The sequence below is a fragment of the Poecile atricapillus genome, chromosome 1, assembly GCF_030490865.1.
Source record: "Poecile atricapillus isolate bPoeAtr1 chromosome 1, bPoeAtr1.hap1, whole genome shotgun sequence".
In the NCBI taxonomy this organism is placed as follows: domain Eukaryota; kingdom Metazoa; phylum Chordata; class Aves; order Passeriformes; family Paridae; genus Poecile; species Poecile atricapillus.
The window spans coordinates 172,755,274-172,777,577 of NC_081249.1; the positions used below are offsets into that span (position 1 = coordinate 172,755,274).

The 22,304-nt window shown below is 43.4% G+C and overlaps 1 protein-coding gene across 1 annotated transcript; it reads right to left on the minus strand.

The window, feature by feature from the left end:
* Positions 1 to 4,731: 4,731 nt before the first annotated feature.
* On the minus strand, positions 4,732 to 14,830 carry TMEM179 (transmembrane protein 179). The gene is made up of 4 exons (XM_058850103.1): positions 14,407 to 14,830; positions 10,428 to 10,565; positions 8,788 to 8,866; positions 4,732 to 7,853 (listed from the first exon to the last, which is right to left on the minus strand). The coding sequence occupies exons 1-4, from the start codon at positions 14,706 to 14,708 to the stop codon at positions 7,674 to 7,676; spliced, it is 699 nt and encodes a 232-aa protein (XP_058706086.1). The 5' UTR covers positions 14,709 to 14,830; the 3' UTR covers positions 4,732 to 7,673.
* Between the last annotated feature and the right edge of the window lie 7,474 nt (positions 14,831 to 22,304).

The following is a 22,304-nucleotide window of genomic DNA, read 5'->3' on the forward strand; positions in this document are numbered from 1 at the left end:
TAATATTCAAAAGAGGCCAGGCTCTACCCTCAGCTTGTGTGGACTGGTGTTGTTGCTCACAGGATAATCTATGTACACTGGTGAGGGATCTGCTCCTTCACTGCTTTCAGTGGTTAAACAAATTATGAAAAAATGTTCAGTTTCCTCCCCAAATACCCATTTCAGGAACCTTTTCAGCAGCATTAAAAAATAAATAAATAAATTTTAAAAACTAATAATAAATAAATGAAAAAAAAAAAAAAAAGAGCAGGTAATCTAGGCTCTAATAAAGCTTTTCCCAGGTGGGTATAACAGACAGCAGTTCATGAATACATACATCAGAGGGCACATATTTCAGAGAGGCTGAAAGGCTCTATGCTGACTTAATCTGCCACACAAAACCACTAAACCTTTCAAAACTATGGGTGCTAACAAGCTACATTCACAAATGCCAAGTATCCAGAGATTTGGGAACAGTCTTTCCTTGCCCATGCAAGTCACAAGCTGCACAGGAGAAAGGGCCAGTGTAGGATATCTGGATCTCCAAGATCCAGATCTTGCTTTCCTCCAAGTCTGGTGGCAATGTCAGCACCTTTAAACCTGCAGAGCTGGCACAGGTGGCTCTCTCCAGAAGCTGACTTTATGTCAGTACATGCTTCAAGAGGATGCTCTGCAGTTTGTGAGGCCACACGAGCAGGCAGGGGCTGGGCAGGCCAAGCAAAGGCTGAAATTGGTGTCAATACCACTCCCTCAAATCACAGCCCAAAAGCTGAAATCCCTCACAGGAAATGCACTAACTCTTCATTACCTGTTTTTGTTCAGATTGATGCCACTGTCCTGCTGTCCTTGTCTCTGCTAGGATGAGATGTGAGAAGTAAGGCCCGATTATTTTGGTAACAATAAAACCCTCCCTGATGTTTGCAGAAACATTTTTGCTGATGAAAAGATCCAGGGGGAAGGGATTTCATTGGAACTGTTGGGACTTTTTGTTATTGTTGTTTTGTTTTGTGTTTTGTTTTGTTTTGTTTTTAAATGTTCAAAAACCCCTTGGGAGTGCACTTCAGATCTCAATATATTGATTTGTCAGCTGTATAGCTTGGGCTGTTTTAATCAGAGAGTGTTTGACCAGAATTGCTCTGGCACCATCAGTCTGCACTGGCTGTGGACCCCAGGCAGTGGTGCCCCCACAGAGGGATGCTGTTCAGCACAGAGCATCTCAGCATCCCTGAGCAAAGGGACTGCCTGCTGCTCTCAAAGACTGTCATTCAATAAGGATCTTGCCAGCACCTTATGAAGTCAGATGCTGAACCCTGCTTCAACAACCACAGTTAAAAATGTTGCAGCAGCCTAGAAAGTGGAATGGATTTACTGATGCAATCCAGATCCCATGTGTCCCAGAAAGATGTGCTGTGTTTCAGACACAAACTGTTGGACTTCAGTGTTAATAGGGAAAAATATTTCTCTCTGCTGCAGGAGAGATGTGGTGAGGAGTTCTGGGCTGTGTAATGTGGGATACCATGACAGTTTTCAAACATTCCCCTGCTTTAAAATCTATGGTTTAACACAGCACTCGTCTAACTCCACCAGGTTGCTGGAGAGACTGCTGGCACCAGCCTTGGAAACCTCCCAGAGCAACACATCACCCAAATCAGGCCTGGCTTATGTAAAGGGGAGGGTTCAATGTCACAATCCAGAGAGGCTGAATGAGAACAGGGAAAATCCTTGACTTCTTTTCTTATTTTTTGACACAATATGCCATAGAGACTGCAATTTTTCTCACATTCATAAATAACTTTCCAGAGTCTGTATACAGTGAAGTCAAATTTGCCCAAATCTGGGGGGAAACAAGGGGTAAATAAGGAGGATATGAAGAGTAGTTTAGTCTCAGGATGGTTTACTCACTTCTGTGAGAAATCATCCAAGATACCAACAGTACTTACAAATCATCATTCTTACCTCCTGGCTGGTTGTCTCAACCCTCACAACACAGTCGCGTCGAGGGGGAACAAAACCTTCTCACATTGGGATTCCACCATATACAAATAATTCTGGCTATTTCAGTGAGCAGCTCCTGCTTCCAAGTAGTTTATCTCCTTGATAAACACCAGAACCACCACACTAAATCATTGTTATTTAGGAATTCCAAGCCAAGTAGAAGAGCTCCAGCAGGAGGATTTGAGAGAGTTCAAGGATAACCTTTCATGTCTAACAAATTGCAGTCGTTGGCTTTTTATTTTGGTGAGAAAAAATAAATTAAAAAAATCCCAAACCAAAATGAAATCATTATTTGACCAATGCAAAGGGCTATTCACACAGCACTTCTCGGGTACTTATGCCCACTTTTTAGCAATGGGGATTTTACAGGAAGCTAATAAGCATTAAATCCTAAATCCTTTAGCTGTCTATAGAAATGGGATTTAGACTCTCACATGGATTCAGGTTTTTTTCTCTACTGTGTGCAGTAACTGTTCAAGCAGTTATAGTAGCTATGAGAGGTAGAGAATTTCAAGCACTCAGGTGAATACATTCCTATTAATCTGTGCTTGCAATAGCAGTTCAATTACACTCTTTGGCAGGAACAAAAAAAAAAACTAAAGAGGAAGCATGGCTATGTTAATACTCTTCCCAACAACAGGATGGAAAGACACTATTCATTGAAAATCTGCACTGAAATAAGCAGCACTTATAGCACTTAAGCTATATCTTGAGTAAATTATATCCTAACCTCTCAGAATCAAATGTTAATGTTTCTGAGAGAGGGAAGTTCCCTTCTACATCAGGGAAGCATCAAAATGCTGTCTTCTATGCAGTTCTTGACTTCATAAATCACTGAGTTGAATTTTGTCATTTAAAAAAAAAAAAAATCCATAAGAAAGAACATTTAGGTGCATATTTGTGAATACTAAAATACAGCTTAGGATAGTTTTCCTCCTTCTTATGGAGGACAAAAATAAAAGCATGTACTTCAAGGCACTAGTGCCATGAGCAAAAATAGTTCTAAAACAATTTCTGTGCTTATGAAGTTACATGAGCATTTTGTCACTGCAGGTAAAACCTTCCTCTTTTCCCAGATTGCCTAACCAGAAGAAAAGGACATTTGTGGCCTCCAAAGCAAAAATTCAAAGAGAAAAAAATGGGCTGTTTACATCAGCAAAGGAAATGGTCTGAGGCACAGATTTAGGATCTGGACACAGCCAGGAGGCTCACTCGCTCAAGGATACTCAGGCCTTTGATATAGAAGAAAAAACACAAGTTTTCTCACGATCCAGATTGGTTTTCACAAAATATTGTCTGTCTTTCCAGTATAATTTACTGCCTGGATATAATTTTTTATAATTTAAATGATGCAAGTGATTTTACATGCAATATATTTGGGAAGGCTTTGGAGAAGGGCCATGACAAAACCTACATACACCCAGGACCAGGCTGTGTGCACTATGACTGTAAAATGTGAGCTCCTCTTCCTTGCAACTCTGCTTCCATCCTGAGCACTACACAGGTTAAATCAGCAGTGTTCCATATTGAGGAGTGAAGGCCTGAAGGGAAATCTGACTGCTCCGAACTGGAGTAATTTAGGCTAGCAGCAGGACATTACCCAGATAAAGGGGAGGAATTTAAACACCTGCAAACCTGCACTAGAAACTCATCCCAGCCTTTGGGAGTTATGCACTGGCCAGTGCTTTCCTACTCTGCCCACATCAATTCCACCTCTGTGTATCATAACCATTGCCATTGCACGAGTCCTGGTGCTAAGTAGAAGGAAGAGTAGAAATTTAAGGCGTTCTAACAACTACTCCAGCTGAAGCTGCCTGTTAAGAGCCTTTATCCACATCACACAAGAGCAGTGGAACCATTTCTGGCATTTATCTGTGTCCATTGTACATACACAGAGAATGCTTCCATGACAAGGTCTGTACACTCAATCATCCATCACTGGTTACTATAACACCCCCTTTTTTAAGGGACCATAGAATTGCTGCTAGAGCACAAATGTGTCATTCCATTTTTACTGTCATGCTCTTATTTTTGTGATTCTCACTGAAATTTTTCTGCTGAAACATGCCTCATGGGTTAGTGGTATGAGATATTTTGAGCATGAATGCACCCATGGAGAAGTTCTTTTTCAAAATATGGCTACAATTTTTTCTCCATTATAAAAAATAGTAGTAAACAGTATTGATCTAAAAGCTCAGATGACACTTGTTAGCTTAGATTCTTCTAACCCAATAAGGACTGCTGCCAGGGAATTGGTTTGAAATTCAGCTACAGATGGTAGCCAGAGAATATATTTGGTACAGCAGAACACTGGAGTGGCACAGCCCCAGTGCCTTGGAAAGGTCACAAAGCTTTTTCCCCTTCCACCATGTGGCAACAAATAAATACAAGTATAAGTACCACATGATGTTCTAGTTCTTTGAATACAACTCTTGCTAGAGTGTTCCCCAAGGCCTGCCTTTGGACATGGCAAATTAAAGGTATTGAAATGTCACAGAAATGCAATATTTGACTCAGCCCCACGATGTGCTGGTTGGCAATGGATGATTCAAAGCAGACATCAGAAATGTACAAAAGAGAAAAATGAATGAGAGAGAGCATAGATAGGTATGTATGTGTCCATAAATTATATCACAATTCTAACACATTTTCAGCTTGGCATCACTTGCTTGGCCTGAGTGCCCAAGCTTTAGGAGATGAGGTTGCAGAAAACTTAGTGCAAATAAAAAACACCAAGTGTGTCCAATAACTGAGAGCTGCAGGATAACCTTGCTCCCCTTGGGTCAGCCAGAGAGCTTCTCATGACATGCTCTGCCTTCTGACTCACACAGGGCCTTCCATCAAAAACAACTTTGCTTTTAAGCATCACTGATGCTTGCAAGGGGGTGCCAGCCTCACCCAACCCAGTCAAGGCAGGGAAGCTGTGAAAAACAGACTAAGAATCACATGGGACTCACAGAAGAGCTTCAGCCTCATTTCATTTTGCGTGGCAACTCCAAATCCAGGATCAGTGTTTGCTGCTTCTCACGGAAATGGAAGGGAGGAAAAAGAGCTTGAGGCAGGAGAGGTAGAAGACAGCATGAGCCCCAGACAGCCTTGCCCATAAGCAGCATCCTTTCTTTCAGAACCAGAGACAAGGCTTGGGCCCTGGTACCTCAGAGAAGAAACACAAGCAGGCACTTGTTATCTTCTGCCTCTTGGTTCTTCAAACCCTCGGGAAACACCAAGAACACTGGTCCCAGCCCACACATGACTTCAGCCTAAGCCTGATTTGGCATATACATAAAATACACAAAAAGCAGCAGCATGGTTCCACACAAGGAGAAAGGCATGCACTGAAGTAATTTGTGGGAAGAGAAGTCACTGCTGAGTGAAATTGAGACTGCCTTTTACAACTGGAGAAACTGGGGAAACATAGGAAACAGGCTAACTTACAAGACCCAAGCTCTTCTACAGGGTATGAAGAAGGTCATTCCCTGGCAATGGACTCAGGTACTTGCAAGAGAGTATCTCCTACTGGAGTCAGAGACATTTAGGTTGAAAAAGACCTCTAGGATCATCCAGTCAAGCCATTCACCTGGCACTGCAAAGGCCACCACTAAACCATGTCCCTCAGTGCCACATCTACACTTAAACACACCCAGGGATGATGACTCCACCACTTCCCTGGGCAGCCTGTTACAGTGCTTGACAACCCTGTCATTGAAGAGATTTTTCCTAATATCCAAACCATTAGACTAAATGAATAAAAAAAAAGGCACTCTGACAGTCCTGTGCTATCTAAATTTTAAATTGGTATTAATTAACTTGATCTTTGATTCCCTCTCCAGGACTCCTCATCTGATGTCAACTCCTAACTACAAAAAAAAGCCACTACTGTGAAGCTTTCAAAGGAATTGCATTCTCTTGTGGGCAGAAATCATGCTGAAGAGCAAGACCTCTCTACAGAGAGCTGTGGCCAGCTGGGCTTATAAGTAATGTTCACAGGGCTGTTCACTGCTTAGGGCCCATGGAGGGTTTTTTCTCTAAACCTATGAGAACATTTTGGCAGTTAAATACAATGTCAGATTTTTATGCCCTGAAATGCTTAATAATTGAGGGATTTGTCATGACATCAAATTCTGCTTCAATGAAATGCTTAAGCTGGTACTTAACTAAGCATCAGAGAGAGCCTAGAGGGCAACAGTTAATCTGCATGCTTGTGCTAATTCCAGGCTTGAGCTCTGAGTTGGTAGGAGCCTGCTGTCTTCTTTCCCCTCCTTCTGATTTACCAGGTCGTATATTGTGTGTGATTCACACTTCTGTAGCAGTAAATTCAGTCTCAACTCAAACACAGGTACCACAGACAGTGTCACTGTACTCCCAAAAAAATCTTCTTCAGTCTGAACTTAGTTGTTTGCTTAAGTTTTCTGCTGATTTGGGGTCTTCTGTGTAATGTGGACCTGGGGATAAATGCTTAATTCTAGCACAACTTTACTTCTCTGCCATGCAAATCCCACACTCCTCTGAGTAACTCTTAATTATCAGAGCTACCTCTGATCTCAACAATCCACCTGATTTGTTGAAGCACTGGCCAAGCAAAACTGAAAGCAACAACAAAGTCACCAGTGATCTTTGTGTAAATAGCAATTTTTCTTTGTTTTCACAGCAAAATTCGTCTGCCCTAGAACTCCTGTCCATGAGTGGGGAGAATGGACCCATTCAGCACTGAAATACCTATAAAATAACTCAGTGGTCTGAGCTCCTTGCAATGTTTATATATAGAAACCTACAATGCAAATGCTTACAGTAATTTTGCATATCCTATATGAAATAAATATCACAAATGAATTCTAATATTCAAAACAGAATAGTATACTGTGTTAAGGACCAAGTTACATTTATAAATGCACAAGCATTAATACTATCTATTCAGCTTAATTTCTTAGTATGCAAGCTTCAGCAATTTCTAGCTACACTTTACTTCAGGAGTCATAATAAATGCTGGTCATGCCAAAATCTAAGAAGAAACAAAACCACAGAAGTTCTCCATCATCCTTTCACATTATACACAGTATTTGACAGGTGCTGTAATAATATACTGCTTTCATGGAATTTATTAGCACTGTCCAATATTAAATATCAAGTGTGGTACACAGGTCTCTATGTTTTAAATAAAATCAGAGCAGGAGCAGGAGTTTGTCAGCATTGCCTCCATACACAGTGAAAGCAGAGACAGAGAGAGCCTGTCCCCAAACCAGAGCTGCAACTTCCCAGGATAAAGAGAGAACAGGGGCAGCTCAGTGGCAAAAGGGAGGAGAGGGAGGGAGGAGGGACTGAATGCAGCTCCAGCTACAACTATTGTTGAAGAATAGTTTGAAGCAATAGCCTGGATGCTGTAGCCTGCTCTTGCCAGCTCAGTCCTCAAAAATGGCCCCTGTCCCAAAAGCCAGCGATGGCACGTAGGAGCTCTGCTGACGAGGGCAGGTTACAAATTTTGCCTGCACAGGACAGAAAGTTTGCTGTGCCATAGGCACATAGGGCATTTCATTCTCTTCATCCTAATAGCAGTATTTCTGCCAACAATTTCTCATGGGGAAGTGACTCACATTTCATTTCAGGAAAATAAAAGATCTCACACACTCAATACCCTGACTCAACTTCAGCTCACACTACTGAATAATAAAATCTAGATCCTGCCCTGGAAATTTGCTTACATTTTAGATCATGCCACTTTTGTCATCTTGCAAAGAGGATCGTGAAGGGGATCTTCCTAGCAACAGCTCCTTCTCATGGATCAGGCTATCTAGCAGGTCCTCCTGTCTGTAGTTGTGATAAACCTTCAGGAAAGCCAGAATGGTAATTGCCAACCAAGTCAGCCAGGCAGCCCAAAGACCAAACTGGGGAAGGAAAGAAATCACAAAGAGGTCAGTACAGTACTGTAAAAACAAAGTCAGCTGTCCAGGTGATTATGAAAACCTCAGCTGGCCCAAAACCCATGGAGTCATGCCAAGCTAAATCCAGGGAATTCCTGTGTTCTTCATATAAAGGAGTCTCTTTTATGGCATATTTCTTTCCTAAATGCTGTTATTCCTGAGCTGGGCATCTAGATGCCAATGTTGGCAACAAATCACAAAATTGGCTCATGCCCAAGAGGTGGGGTTGCCTTCAAGGAATGCTCCAGGAAGGCTAATGCCTCTTTCCATGTGAGACAACATAAGCCTTTGTAAGGGGGCAGCCCTGCAGGGATGGGACTATCATCCCCGCAAAATTAATATGTGCTCATGTCCCAGTGTTCACTGACTCTGATCAATGACTCTGAACACTCAATAGAAAGGTCTGATAGCCTTAGAAGTCTAATTCTCATGGATTTATCAGAAAACAGCCCTATCTGAATGAATTCATCTTTGATTATTTTCAGTGGTCTGATATTTATATAGCTTAGGTGATCTCAGTCGAAATGAAGGAAGGCAAAACCAGGAACCCCACAACATGGTGCAGGTCAGAAATTATTTTGAACAGTAATGAAGAGGTCCAGGACACCAGAGTGCTGCAACTTTTGTGGACCTCATCCTTTGGACAAACAATGAGTTTTCTGTCATGATTAACAAGATCAGTGGTAGGGTGAGGCTTTGAAATATCTGTATTCAAAACCGTATTTTGAATTGAAAATGCAAATGTGTCCATCACTATCATTCTGATCCAGCACTTACTGAAGTCAGTGGAAACATTCCCATTGATTTCTGAGAATGGTAGTTCAGCTCCAGAAATCCCAGGTCAATAAGCAAATGCCAAATGAACTAGAATAGAACCATGACTTAGTGTCTGACCTACCTGTGCAATAGCAAACTGGTCATAGAAAGCAGAGTTTTCCAAGTTCAGCTCAAGATCTATATCCTGCAATTCTTCACAGCTACCCAGAAAAGCATTTGGAAGGGAAAAAAAAAAAAAGGAAAATCATTTAAGATAATCCAGGCAAACCAAATATAAAATGAAACAACATATTAAATGTATTTTGAACAGTCACAATGGCAAATTCTATCAAAGGATATTTAAGTTATTGCAATCATCAGGTTGTTTGTTTATCTTCTCTAAAACTAAGATAAAAATTACTTTCTTTAAAAAAAAAGTGCAGTTAGGTAAGTGATAACACAAATCTCCCATAAGTGGAATTGTAATAGTTATTAAGAACACTTAAACCTTAATTATTATGACTCCTTAAACCCCTCTTTCCCACTGCCCCCTCGCCTCCCACAGATTGGCAGCTGGCATCACCCCAGGCTGGTTGTGTCACCCCTCAATGAAACAAAGTGTATGATCCTCTGTTACCTTTTGACTTCATCAGGAAAAGCCTCAGAAGAAGGAATTGTGTTTTTGTTTCGGATGCTCCAGCAAGGAGAAGATACTCTGATGGTAACATAGGGGCTGCCTACAGATTTTACAAATAACTTGAACCATTATTGGTGTGAAAAAAATCCCAGGATTTTGAGGTTGTCATTCTATCTCTTGGTTGATTTCTGCAGCCTCTTCTCTCTCCTTTTCAGTGCTGTCGGTCATCTTGGGTTCTTACCCGAATATTCGATTAGATGGTTTTTGTAATCGAATTTTTAACCGAATATTCGAGTAATTCGATTAATCGTTGCAGCCCTAAACAGAACATTCACTATGGCATTTTACAACATATGACAATGTGCAACATAAATGTATGCTTTAAGTAAGTACATTTATTCAATATCATATGACATAAAATGTCACATTTTCCTCTCTCTCTCCATTGTTATTTGTTTGATAGGAACAAATCTTCCTCAATTTATCATGTTTCCTACAAGGAGCATAAGCATCGTGGGATACAGTGGACCATTTTAGGAGCTGTACATCTTGTGACTATAACAAGGCATCAGCCATCTGTACTTTGCACTTACAAAGTGCCTGCCATTCTGTGCCTCTCAGGGCATCCACAGCATCACTTGGAGGCAAAGAACTCTACCCCAAGCTTTTTGTCTGATGATGAGTTGTGGCACAGGCGGGATAAGTGACTTGTTCGGTGTCACACAGTGGGCTGGGGGCAGAACCAGGATTGCAAGCCAGGAGCCCTGAGCCCCAGCCCCCTGCCCAGCTCACAAGGCCACACTCCCCCCATTACTAGAAAAACTCCAGATCTAACATTCCTTTGGAAATAAAAAATTTTAACATAACGGATTTGTTTTTCACACAATCATGATTCAAAGAGACCACAAAATATGATGGAAACACACTTTTCTTTGTGGGCTTCTAAATAAACAAACAAAAAGAAGTTTGATTTGCTTTTTTTTTTTGTTCCACATGAAAAAACTCTGGATTTTCATATTACAAATGCCTTCTCCCCCTTGCTCACCTTGCGTGTAATAACTACACTTTGTAACACCACAGTTCAATTGTGCCTATATGGAAAAAAAAAAAAATAAAAGGAATACAATGTATTCTTCAATACTAACCTATTTGGCATGCTTCCTTTTTCGGTAATTGCATCACACCACATGTTAAATCCTACACTCACTATAGTGCTGGCAATAAATGTGATGAACACCACAAAGGCGCTGATCAGCAGATTCAGGAAGGCGTAAAAGAAAGAGCTGTAATAAAAGGGAAGAAAAATGTAACTCATAAACAGCTGAAACACAACATCAGCACTCTCTGCCAGCAGCACAGAGTGGGCACAAAGATATCAGTTTCCATTTGAAACACATCTTTAATTAAGAACACCTAATACATTGAAACTCTCTGGGCTTCATTTTGAGTCACATTACCTTTGCTTGCAAATGCTTTTGATTTTGATTTCTTTTTTAACCATAAGATGTGGCTTTATATAATAAGTGGTGATTGTTCATACACCATGTGGCCTTCATTAGCTGTAATGATGAAAATCACCATTGTTAAAATAAATGTCATTAGCTCAAATTATGTATTAACTGGAGCTAAAATTATTTCATGACTTAAGTGATAATTGGGACAAAAATTGCTTAGGAGAGGGAAACTAAAAATAAAAACACAGAACTGATAGCTATAACCATTTTAAGCAATGTAACACAAGGTACTGCTATCATAGGACACCAATCTCAGTTCTGTGGGCAATTTACAGAGCAGGCCAGCTTCTCCCAGGATTTCTCTGGCTTTGGTGTCAGTATGCTATGTCTGCCAGCTGAATATCAATTTACCTCAGCCCCACTGAGTCTGCCCAACCAGAGCCTGCCCTCAGCACGTGCTGTGTCCAGAGTGGGATGGGGTGAGATGCTTACAGATCTCCCATAAAGCCCTGGAATCATTCACTCATTTTCCAGCCTCGCTCCCCAACTCCTCACCTGAATTCTAGCTGTGAAAAGTTTCTAATCTCAGTCATTTGGCAAAGCCCTTCTCTACTTGAAACTGCTCTAAGTGGCTATTTAGAATAGGGTACCTTGGAATGTCATGTTATGCAAAAACTGGACATCTGCTCCAGGTTGGAGAAAAACTGACAGCTCAGGGAGGCAGGTCATTCTATTCAGAGTGTGTGGTAAAGATGAATATGACAAATTTCTCACCAGGGCCCCTCATTGCACTGGTGATAGAAGGAATCTACTCACCCCAGAGAACAAAAAAACCCACAGTCACTTCTTTTCCCTGGTTGCTCATTAAATGAAAAACCAAGAGGCTTTTTAAATGAGTGTTTGAGTCCTGGAAGGTTCTGGGCTGGACAATCCTAATTCCTACAAGCTCTACATGATATATTTGTGACCTCAGGAGAATTTTTTTAAAATGAGATGAGGAAGCAATTAGCAGCAGAGTTAGGGTGTTTGCTCCTGGGTCAATGTGGCTTTAGAAGGGCTGTCTAGGCTCTCTCTAAAGTGACAGCTGGGTGACAGTTGTCCCACCCCAAGACTGATAGAAAAGAAATTAAATAAACCACCTTCAAGAAGTGCCCCTATAGACTTTAGTAGGTGCTGGGTGCCAGGACACCTGACTTCTGGATGAACAATGAGCTGAATCCTGCTCTGGTTTAGCTGGGCTTGGTGAAGTAGATACCTCACCTCTGCTGTGTGCTGGGCTCACCCACACAGAGAGAGCTGCTATGAGCAAACCAGATTTCTGCATGTTCTCTCTGACTTCACACCTAGCCTGGACTTCATCCCAAGTGCTGCTCAAGTCAATCATATCCTCTGTGTGCACCTTAGCATGGTATGGTGGCCTGAGAGCTCTTCACAGAATAAAACTGACTTGGCACCAGAATTAGTAACAGCTCTAGAAAAGGAGCAGTTACCAGGACTATTCAGTGGGTCATCACAGCCCAGGATCTCCAATTCTCTCTCTGTTTCCTACCCTGCAGCAAAAGAGGCTCCATGGTCCAGCATCTGACCTTCCACTGACAATGCAGGGCTCAGTCTTGCACTTGATTTGTGTCTGGCAAGAGTAACCATCACCAATGCCAGGGCATCCTGATAGAAAACTGCATATTTGGCTTTCTAGCTCACCTGATTTTTCTTCCTTAGATCAGAACTTAAAGCTATGCATTGCAGATTGAGTGAACACCCTTTAATAATAAATGTTTATGCTTAAAGTTGCTTTGCAATCGTAGCAATGAAGTATCTGAGTTATACCTCCACCCATCAGCTGAGCTGAAGAGCCTCAGGCTGCTGAGGCAAGGGGTGCTGAGACCCTTTTAAGAAGGTTTTTTAGCAGTCATAACTATCTTTGAGCAATCATTTAAAACCATTGCACATGAAAGATGCAAGGGGTGCTAACTAACCCTGACTGCCTCAGCTGGCTCACCCTGGAGCTGGCCCAGTAGCAGTGATCCTCCTCAGTAGGACCATCAGTTATCACATTCTGGTTCTTCCTCAGCTACCTCTAATCAGAACAGGCAATTATTATGTATGGTGAGGAGCTCACATTCCTCTCTCCATCCAAACAGAAATGTTTTTGAGCCCAACTGAACCACTAACAAATGGCTGTCTAAAATCAGGAAGGTGTGAGCCCTGCCTGCTTTCATACAGTGGCTGATGTGGTACAGGACAGACCTTCTTTCTTACCAAGAAACTGCTGTTCCCAAGCATCTTGCCATGTTTTTCGCTCCTGGGATCTTCTGTGGTTATCTCATCATCCCAACTTGCTCCATCTTTGCTCCCCATCACCCCACAGGGTTCTGCCTTTCTTGCCTGCTATGTACAGTGCTGCACAACTCCCAAAGGAGCCTGAAAGCAACTCCTAAAGGGACACTTCTCAAGGGCCTGCCCAACAGTTTTGAAGCTAATAGCCACTTTTGGAAGCAGGCCAAACATCTAATCTATATGCTGCCATTACAGTTTTTACTGCTGGTTTCTTCTAAAAATTAGCCAGCTCTGAACTGCAAAGCCTTGAGATTCAATTAACCCTCTACAGGTCTTGGATCACCTGGGGAAGCTGAATTCAATGATATTAAGAAGTATGTAATTGTATTTAGTTTAAGGTAAGTTTTAATATGGAGTAAGCTTCTGGTCCATGTGTACTGCAGAATGTTTGAGTATTCTGGCAGGTGAGAGTGGCTGGAAAGAGCCAGAAAGACAACAGTGTTACCCAGTGTCCAGGATTACCAAGCCCAGATGTAACAGCCTGTTACTCAAGAAACCTCTAGTCCAAATAGACCTGGACAGGAGTGATTTACCCTTGGCATGGTTCCTAAACCACAAGAAGAATATTTTCCTGGTTTAGACAGGCACCAGTGCATTGTCCAGCCCCGGCCCTGTAGCGCCCAGAGGCTGGGTTATCTGCACCAGGACCTCTGCCCTCTCAGGCCACCAGAGAGGCAAGCACAGAACATCACAGTGCTCCTGAGCTGCTGCCTGGCCCACCAAGCCTCTCCCTACACCTGCTGGGGTGGGATGCCCACCACAGGAGCCAGCCTTCAGTGCCACCCTGAGCTGTGGCAGCATTGCTCTCATGTCGTAACCAAGCAATAGTCCTCGTCTGCAATAGCTGCCATGTACACAGCTAAAGCAGCACAAAAAATAGAGGAGAGCCACCAACTTCTCCCTTCTGGCCCCCCAGGCACAACCATGTTGCTTCAAGGTTTTTCACACACCCAGTGAACACCTGGGGAAGGCCTTCCTTGGCACGGATGTGTAGCCAAGCGAGCCCCAGCCTCCAGCATCACCCCACAGCCCCCGAATCCTGCCATGCCCACTGCAGCTGAGTGGCCACACACTGCAGCAAGACTGCCAAAGGGCAGAGGGTGCATGGCAGTGGATCTGACCCCCCACCCCAAACCTCTGCACGGGAGCATCCTCCAGAGAGGCCCTGGACACGGCTGGGGAGTGCATGGTGTGTGTGTGCAGGCAGACACGGGCGATACAGCCCCTCTCCCCAAACCCCTCTGGGGAGCAGGATGACCTGGACGCTCACCCCCTGCCTGCTCCCAGGTGTCCCAGCCTGCGGGAGGGATGGGCTATCCCCAGGGATACTTACTCCTCGTGCCCTTTGCAGAGGAAGAAGAGGGTCCTCCAGGCCTGCACTGTGGCCAGCAGCAGGGACAGGAGCCCGGTGAAGATGCTAAAGCGGCAGGCAGCCTCGGGCCCCCACTCCTGCACCGTGAAGCGCTGCCGCTCCACCGTCAGGTTGGCGTTGAGCCACATGCCCTCGGTGAAGAGCAGGCACCGGCCGTGGAAGTCGTTGCCATTCTCGGAGAGTGGCACCACCACGATGAAGCTGAAGAGAAAGGCCAGGAAATAGCAGATGCACTGAGCGAAGAGGAAATTGCTGAGCGCCATGTCCGCGGCTCTGCGCAGGCAGAGGGAGGGAAGGAGGGAGGCGTGGAGAGAGGGATGCGGGAGGGAGGGAGGGATGCAGGAGGAGGGATGCAGGAGGAGGGATGCAGGAGGGAGGGATGCAGGAGGGAAGGAAGGAATGAGAGACCCAGGGGGAGCAATGTGAGGTGGGAGGCGGGAGGATGGAGGGATGGAGGGAGGAAGGCAGGCTGCAGCAGTAGGCGGTGGGGAGAGAGGGAGGGAGGGAGGGAGGGAGGGAGGGAGGGAGGGAGAGTGGGAGGGAGGGAGAGTGGGAGGGAGGGAGAGTGGGAGGGAGGGAGGGAGGGAGGATGCGCAGTGCAATGCAATGCAGGGTAGTCCGATGCCTCCTCCGGACACGGGTGCTCCCTCTCCCACAGCCCGACCTGCCCCTGTGAATGCTTCAGAGCTTGTAGGGGAAGAGGGGAGCAGAGAGAGGAAGAGTTGTTGAGGGGTTTATTGGGAAAATCTGGCTGCTACTATGCCCTGGCGCCCAGAGGGTTAAATCAGCCCGTGCGTCTCCGGCAGGTCAGGGGACCGCCAGCGGGGCATCCCCCAAATGACACAGGACACTGATGTCACCCCGCTTGATGCCCATTACACACACACACAAATACCCAAAACCAGCAAAATGGCTTCATCCTAGCTGCTGGATCCCAGGAAATTTTGACCCAAGTTTCTAAAAGTCTGGCCACCAGCCTCAGACGGTGGCAGTAACAGACAAGGTGCACATTCACCCTGGCACCTACACACCCAGCGGCTTTGCTCCTAGCACAAGATATTGCCGGGGGAGCAAAGGCTCACCAAAGGTGGAATAACTTTTCTTGAGCCTTTGGTGTCATTTAGGGGCTGCCTGGGGTTGGGATCAGCTCTGTTATCCCCTGGCTGGCAGGCAGGGCAGGGCTGGAAGAAAATAACCTTAAGCAAGCTCCTGGCGGACATCAAGCTGAGAACAGAGCAGCACAGCTGTGGGACATGCATGGCAGGAACAGATGGGGTTTTATTCCCAGGGGTGAGCATCCACCCTGCTCTGCACTGCCAGTGAGCAGCTCCCTGCCCCATACCATGCTTGGGAAGACATCAGAGCACCTTCTCTGCTCTAGGGCCCAAAACTGCAAGGCCAAGATGCCAGAAAGCAAAAGGCACCAGAGGGAGGAACATGAACTGTGCTCAGATCACTCTGGCACAAAAATCCAAATTAAACTGACCCCATGTTACAGCTTCCCCACAATCCCAATTTCATTTATCCATCTCAACATGAATCCTCTCTCCAGCAAAAGACACCAAAATTAATGTCCTGTTCCAGGTAAAGTAATTTCCTAATCTCATTTCCTAACCAGATCCAGTCTGAGATCAGCTGCAGGTCTCAAATCACTTCTTAATCCCAGGGCTGTTGATGCTCATTTTATCACTGTGCCACTTCCCAGGGAATGTTTAGAGAAGCAGATGAGGGACGGGGACCCCAAATATTCCGTTGGGCAACCAAACAATTATTTTTCTATGCTGTTAAGAGGTTGCAGATATGGTCCTGAGGAAGGCACTGGGGCGATTCTCAGAGAAAACATCAATTCAGCTTCATTGCAAATAATTTGCAATGCGTATTATCTTGAAATCTCACTCTATCCATGCAGGGGAAGTATTTCTTGAATAAAAACTTTTTTCAATATAAATGAAATGTGCCAGGTCAGTTTTCTGATCTTTACCCAGCCCTTATCATCAAAAATTGTATTTCAATTTTGTAAGATGAGTTATAGAGCACTGCCCTGACTGGGGATAGACATGTGCTCCTAATGGAAAATATTTTGCCAATATTTCAGTCTATTGGTAAGGAGGAAAATTTATTGCTCTTAACCTTGCTTCCTAGAAGTGCTTGGTTCCCAAAGGGTTTTGTCCTTTACCTGTTAAGAAATCAGGATTGAAGTTGTTGGATTAAGGTGGAAAACGCTTTTCTTTGAAATGTGACACATCAGATTTGCCAGATAATGTTTTCTGAACTTAACGTGGCAGATCAGCACCAACATAAAAGCCCATTTATTGCTTACACTGGAGCCTACAGAAGGGGCCAGCAGGTGCCAAGGGCACTTTGCCTTGGGCAAGCCCAGTGCTCAGATCTTACCAGAAGCAACTACAGGGCTCTGCTGCACAAGGGTTTTTGTAGAGGTGAATGTGGAGGTCACTTGTAGAACAGATAAAGTTGTCTTTGCTGACAAACTACCTCAAGTGAGCATTTATTGGAGAGTTTCAGAACATACAGCGTTTACAAATGTGAGCAGACATGTAAAACAGCTGCACTTAGCAGGCTGACAGCTACTGGAGCACAGGACTTGCCCTTAAGCAGTGACCACACACTGGAAGCAAAGGGATAGAAATAAAACCTGTCAGCTATCACTTTGGCAGCTGCCTGAATTTCTTATACTCTTCTCTTGTGTAAATCCTAAAAAAAAAAAATCCTGCTAGGCTGGAATTGGTCTCAGACACATGGAGTTGTTTCAGTGGAGTAAATTTGATAGGCTTACTTTTCTCCACATGATGAAACTGAGGGAGAAAGGCAAGGTGATGATTCATTCATTCTCTTATCACAGGGAATGGAGGACATTATATATACAGGCCAGGCAGAAACTCTGAAACAGAGGAAAATATGCACATTTTTCCCACTGCACATAATTGTTCTATGGCACACATCACAGGACACTGCAAAGGCAAAAAATAAATGCTGGTGCCAAAAGATATTAGATAAATTAATAGTAAAAAGAAGTCCATAAGCACCTGAGAAATGCAGAGCTGGGGAAATAACATTCAGCTCAGGAAGTGCCTCACAGGAGGTTTCTGGGAAGTGGAGTCAAAAAATGATCCCTCTACATCTCCAGAATCCTGTATTCTTCCCTAAACCAAGCACCTGCTCCTGGCAGGCCTTGGAGATGGAATGCCCTGGGAGATAACCCTTTGTTCTGACCCTCTTTGGCCATTTCTGGTTCTCATTACAACAGCTGCCAGCACCAGCCTGGTGTCTCAGCTTTCCCATCCCGGTGGGGAGAGCTGTCCCTCCAAAGCATCCCCCCTGCCTTGGCTTCTGTGGGTGTCCTTGGGAGGGAATTACCCCCAGAGCAGGCACGTGGAGGAAGCCAGTGGGGCAGTTCTTGCAGCTGCAGAGCACTGAGAGAAGAGATGGATGTGTGACCAGAGGAGGCTGCACATTCCCCCAGCTCTGTTGGTGCCACCACAAGAGGAACAATTCAGATGTGTTCCTACTGCAGCCCCACCATGAACAACATCACCTTGACCACAGCATCCCTTGTCACCACAGCACAGAGGGGTCTCACCTGCTCCAGGGCACCCACCCAGGGCTGCTGCACAGGAACTGAACCCCCAAGAGGACCAGGTTCTGACATGGGGCTGAAGATGGCTTGCTCAGCATCAGGGAGGGTGAAGTTCAAAGTTTGTAAATTTTCCCTGGGAAAAGAAGAAAATCCACAAAAACAAAACACAATGCATGCCCAGCTGCTGTGACACCTCAGTGATAAGAAGAAAACCAGCCTGGATAAATCAAGATTAGACATACCATATTTTAGTGTATTCCCTTCAGCCCCATATCTCCTTCTAGCTGTCTGGCTAATCCTCTGTAGATCAAGTAACATGTATGATTTGGGCTGATGTGGAATGACTGATGGGGACAGTGTTTTTGGCTATGCTGCTCCACACTCCCTCTCAAGTCATTAATTATGCTATCTGACATGAGCAGTGCTCTCAAGTTGATATTTGTGAGGTAAGTGATGAATTTCCTCTTCTCTTGATAGCTCATTAGGACATGTTTTATTATGAGAAAATTTGCTGAGGAATTAATTATTCAGACAAAAACATTTTTGAGACCAGTTTTATTTGTTTTTATGTTTATTCTACCTTAGATATATTATTTCTGTGGTCCAAGAAACATAGCAGCAGCATGTCTAGAAGGTGGCTACCACCTTGTTACCAGTAATGCACAGCTTATTTCTGGAGAGAAACACAGTCACAGCAGTAGCTCTGCAGAAGGATGCCCAGGGAGCAGTATGTCTGTATTCTGGACAGTCCAAATGGCTGCTTTTGAGCCAGCCCTTCAGTCACTCAAAGGCAACTTCTCCCTGATTTACTTTAGCTCAAACATCTGCCTCTGCCCATTTTACCAAATGGTTTAGCAAATGCAGTTTTGCCCCAGGCTTTGGAGTCTATTTTATTCAGACTCTGTTCTATTTTATCCAGTCTCTCTGGTCTTTTTTATTATACATTTATTATTATCCATTGTTGTAGTGGTTTACTACTACTACTACTACTATTATTATTATTATTATTATTATTATTATTATTATTATTATTATTACAAAAGTTGACCTATGGTATTTGTCCTCTGAAAGTAGTGGAAAGGACCCAGGCATGTCACAAATCATCCCATGATTGTTGATGTAAACAACACTTTTTGGGAGACGTTTCTCATGGTAATCACTGTATTTAAGAAAGTCTCTGCCACTAGTTCAGAAGGATTATAGACAAAGTACCAAACTGTCAGCCACCTGTCACATCTGCATTTCTTCACAGCTACCACTGCTTCATGAATCTCCCAGGGCATCTCATTTGAGAACATGCTGACATTTTGTCTTTTATTTTTTTATAAGTATCTCCCTTCTGCTAGGAAAGCTGTCTGGTCTGTGAGGAGGTTATGAGCAGAGAGGATGCCATGCTGACAGACATTAATGGAGCAGTTATCAGGAACCAACTGAATATCATTAATGTGTCCAGATAGAATAACCTCTCTGTTTTGATAGCCACGGGAAAACAAACATATTCAAACATATTCACATTCTGAACTGAACAAGTGAGGGTCGTGGCTAAGATATAAAATAAAATAAAATAAAATAACATAACATAAAATAAAATAACATAAAATAAAATAACATAAAATAAAATAAAATAAAATAAAATAAAATAAAATAAAATAAAATAAAATAAAATAAAATAAAATAAAATAAAATAAAATAAAATAAAATAAAATAATAAAATAAAATAAAATAAAATAAAATAAAATAAAATAAAATAAAATAAAATAAAATAAAATAAAATAAAATAAAATAAAATAAAATAAAATAAAATAAAATAAAATAAAATAAATAAAATAAAATAAAATAAAAGTAGTAATAGTAATAATAAAATGGTGTTTGAGATTTTCAGAACATCATTAACAAAAAGCTCTGAGTGACTTGTGTGTGTGTCAGACTCCACAGCACCCCACTGCCTGGAGGAGCTGTAACAGCTGGCAGGAAAGTGGCCCCAAAAGGGCACATGAGTTGTTCAACTGCCTCTGCTGTCCTCTCTTGAGGATTATAGAGGTAATGACAAGGGTTGGAAAAGCTCTAATAAGGTTCTGATCCCAGGTTCTGCACAGGTGAAGAGTACATCAGAACAGGTTTCAGGACTGAATGTGTATTTTCTTCTGGCATCAAGGAGATGTTAGAAAAGCATGGGGGAGTTGGAGACTGCTTAGAAGAAAAAAAAGGGAATTAAAGGGAGGAAAAAAAGATGACAGAAGAGAGATCAGCAAATTAGAAACCCACAGTGTCCAAGCAATCAAAACCCAGCCTGAGGGTAAATATAACTCTGCCCCACTTCAGATTAAATGGGGTCATTACATATGACATCAATATCTTTCATCTGCAGCTTAACCCGTGACTGCCAAGGACTGCAAAATCATCATGCCCACAAGTCAAGCAGTCACTGAGGTGTCATATCTGAACAGCCCTGTGTCTGCTTAAAACCCTCCAGAGCTTGTGCCTTCTGTACCTGCAGACATTCACACCCAAAAGCTCCTTGTGTGCGGCACCAAAATTTGTTACAGGCTCTGCTCTATTTGAACTGCTCTTTTCTATCTCTACAGTCACTGAAAGGAACTATTTTCCTGTGTGAAAGGGCTGTGCTGTGCCTCTGTCTGATGTCCCTGCCTGCTGTGAGAGGCCCTGAACAGAAGGGACAGGCAAGGCTGTGACAGAGTCCTGGGGCTGTCCCTGATCCCTCTCACACCCCTCACAGAAAAGCGTGTTCAGCCAGGGTAACTCTCACAACATGCTGAAGTCTAGGAGCAATTTTAGGGAAAACCTCCAAGCTGTTTTATCCTGGGGCCTTTCCTTGTGATGGAGACTTTGCAGGAGGGAGGCTGGCCCCAGATCTGGTGTAGGGGATGCCCAGCACTTGCAACACTGCTGCTCCAACTGAGAACCTGTGGAAAATTATCAGCTTTTTGTTTTTTTCCTGAAGGTCACTGAAACAATTCCCAGCTCTAACATGACTTGGAAAATGGACTTCAGCCTTTTCTGATTTGGTTTGCTTTGTAAATGCACTTTTGTGTGCAGCAACTAATTTGTATCCTAAGAGCGAGTCATTTCCTCGGAAAATTTTCAAGGTCAATAATTAAGGATCTGTCCCAAAGACAGCAGAAAATGAGAAAAAAAAAGATACGTCTTTAAATCACATCATGGTTTTAAATGACCTACTGTGATTTAAAAGGTTTTAGGGTTTAGGGGAAGAAGACATATCACAGAGTATCTCTGCTGCTCATTCTAATAAAACACAGGATGAATCACATTTTAGCAGGGGAAATAAAGCATCTCAAACCCTTACCCAAGCTACTGGGTGCTACGAATCAGCATTGTTCAATTAGTTCTATCACTGCTGCACAACTTTATACCAAAGGAGGTTCTGACCCACCTGATTTTACCAGCTCCTGTTCCAGAGAGGCACATACTGAGAGCAGCTAATGGGTAGCATGCCAATTAATAACATGGAGTTGCTTTATGTGTGACATATTGTACCATGCACTGATTTTTAATCTGCTCATACTAACATTTGTCATGCAGGGTGAAAGTCTGCTGTGAGAAATAGCCTCTTCATTTTCCTTGACAACTATTAACACTGAGCCAGTCTTCAGTGCTCGTGCTGCAGGCAACTGCTCCTGACAAAAATAAATGCAAAGACTGAGGACAGAGACGTTTTGCAAAATTAAACTCTGTCTCAAAAGTGAATAAATCAGGACAGAAGCAAATCCTTAATTCCTGGAGAGAGGAGGAACTTCATGGTGATTCTTTACTTCTGATAAGGCGGCAAGCAAAAAACCCAAAACATTAAGACATGGCTTTGCTACTGTCTGTAATGCAGCTGTAATGGGGGGAACTAGATTTAAACTGATTCTGGAGCCACAGCTAAAGGGTAAAGTACAAGGGTCTTGTGGCTTCTTTATCACACAATCATGTCACAGCCCACACTCAGCATCCTAAAGACTGTCAGCTTCAGTCCCACCCCCAAAATGCACATTGGGCAGGTAGCTGTGAGAGCTGAGAGCTAGCCCCAGTAAAACACAAGATCCAAGGACTTAGAGGGAAATCAGATGAGTATGGCCCTCAAACAGCTCTGTCTTGTATTGTGGCTTCATTAGTCATGTTTCTCATGTGTGAGATAAAGACAGATGCTCCTCAGCTCAGTTTCTCACCTGAAGGTGCTGATACCAACCTAAAAACAGCCAGCAGGAGGTCTGACCTGGCCCATAATCTCTCAAGGATACTG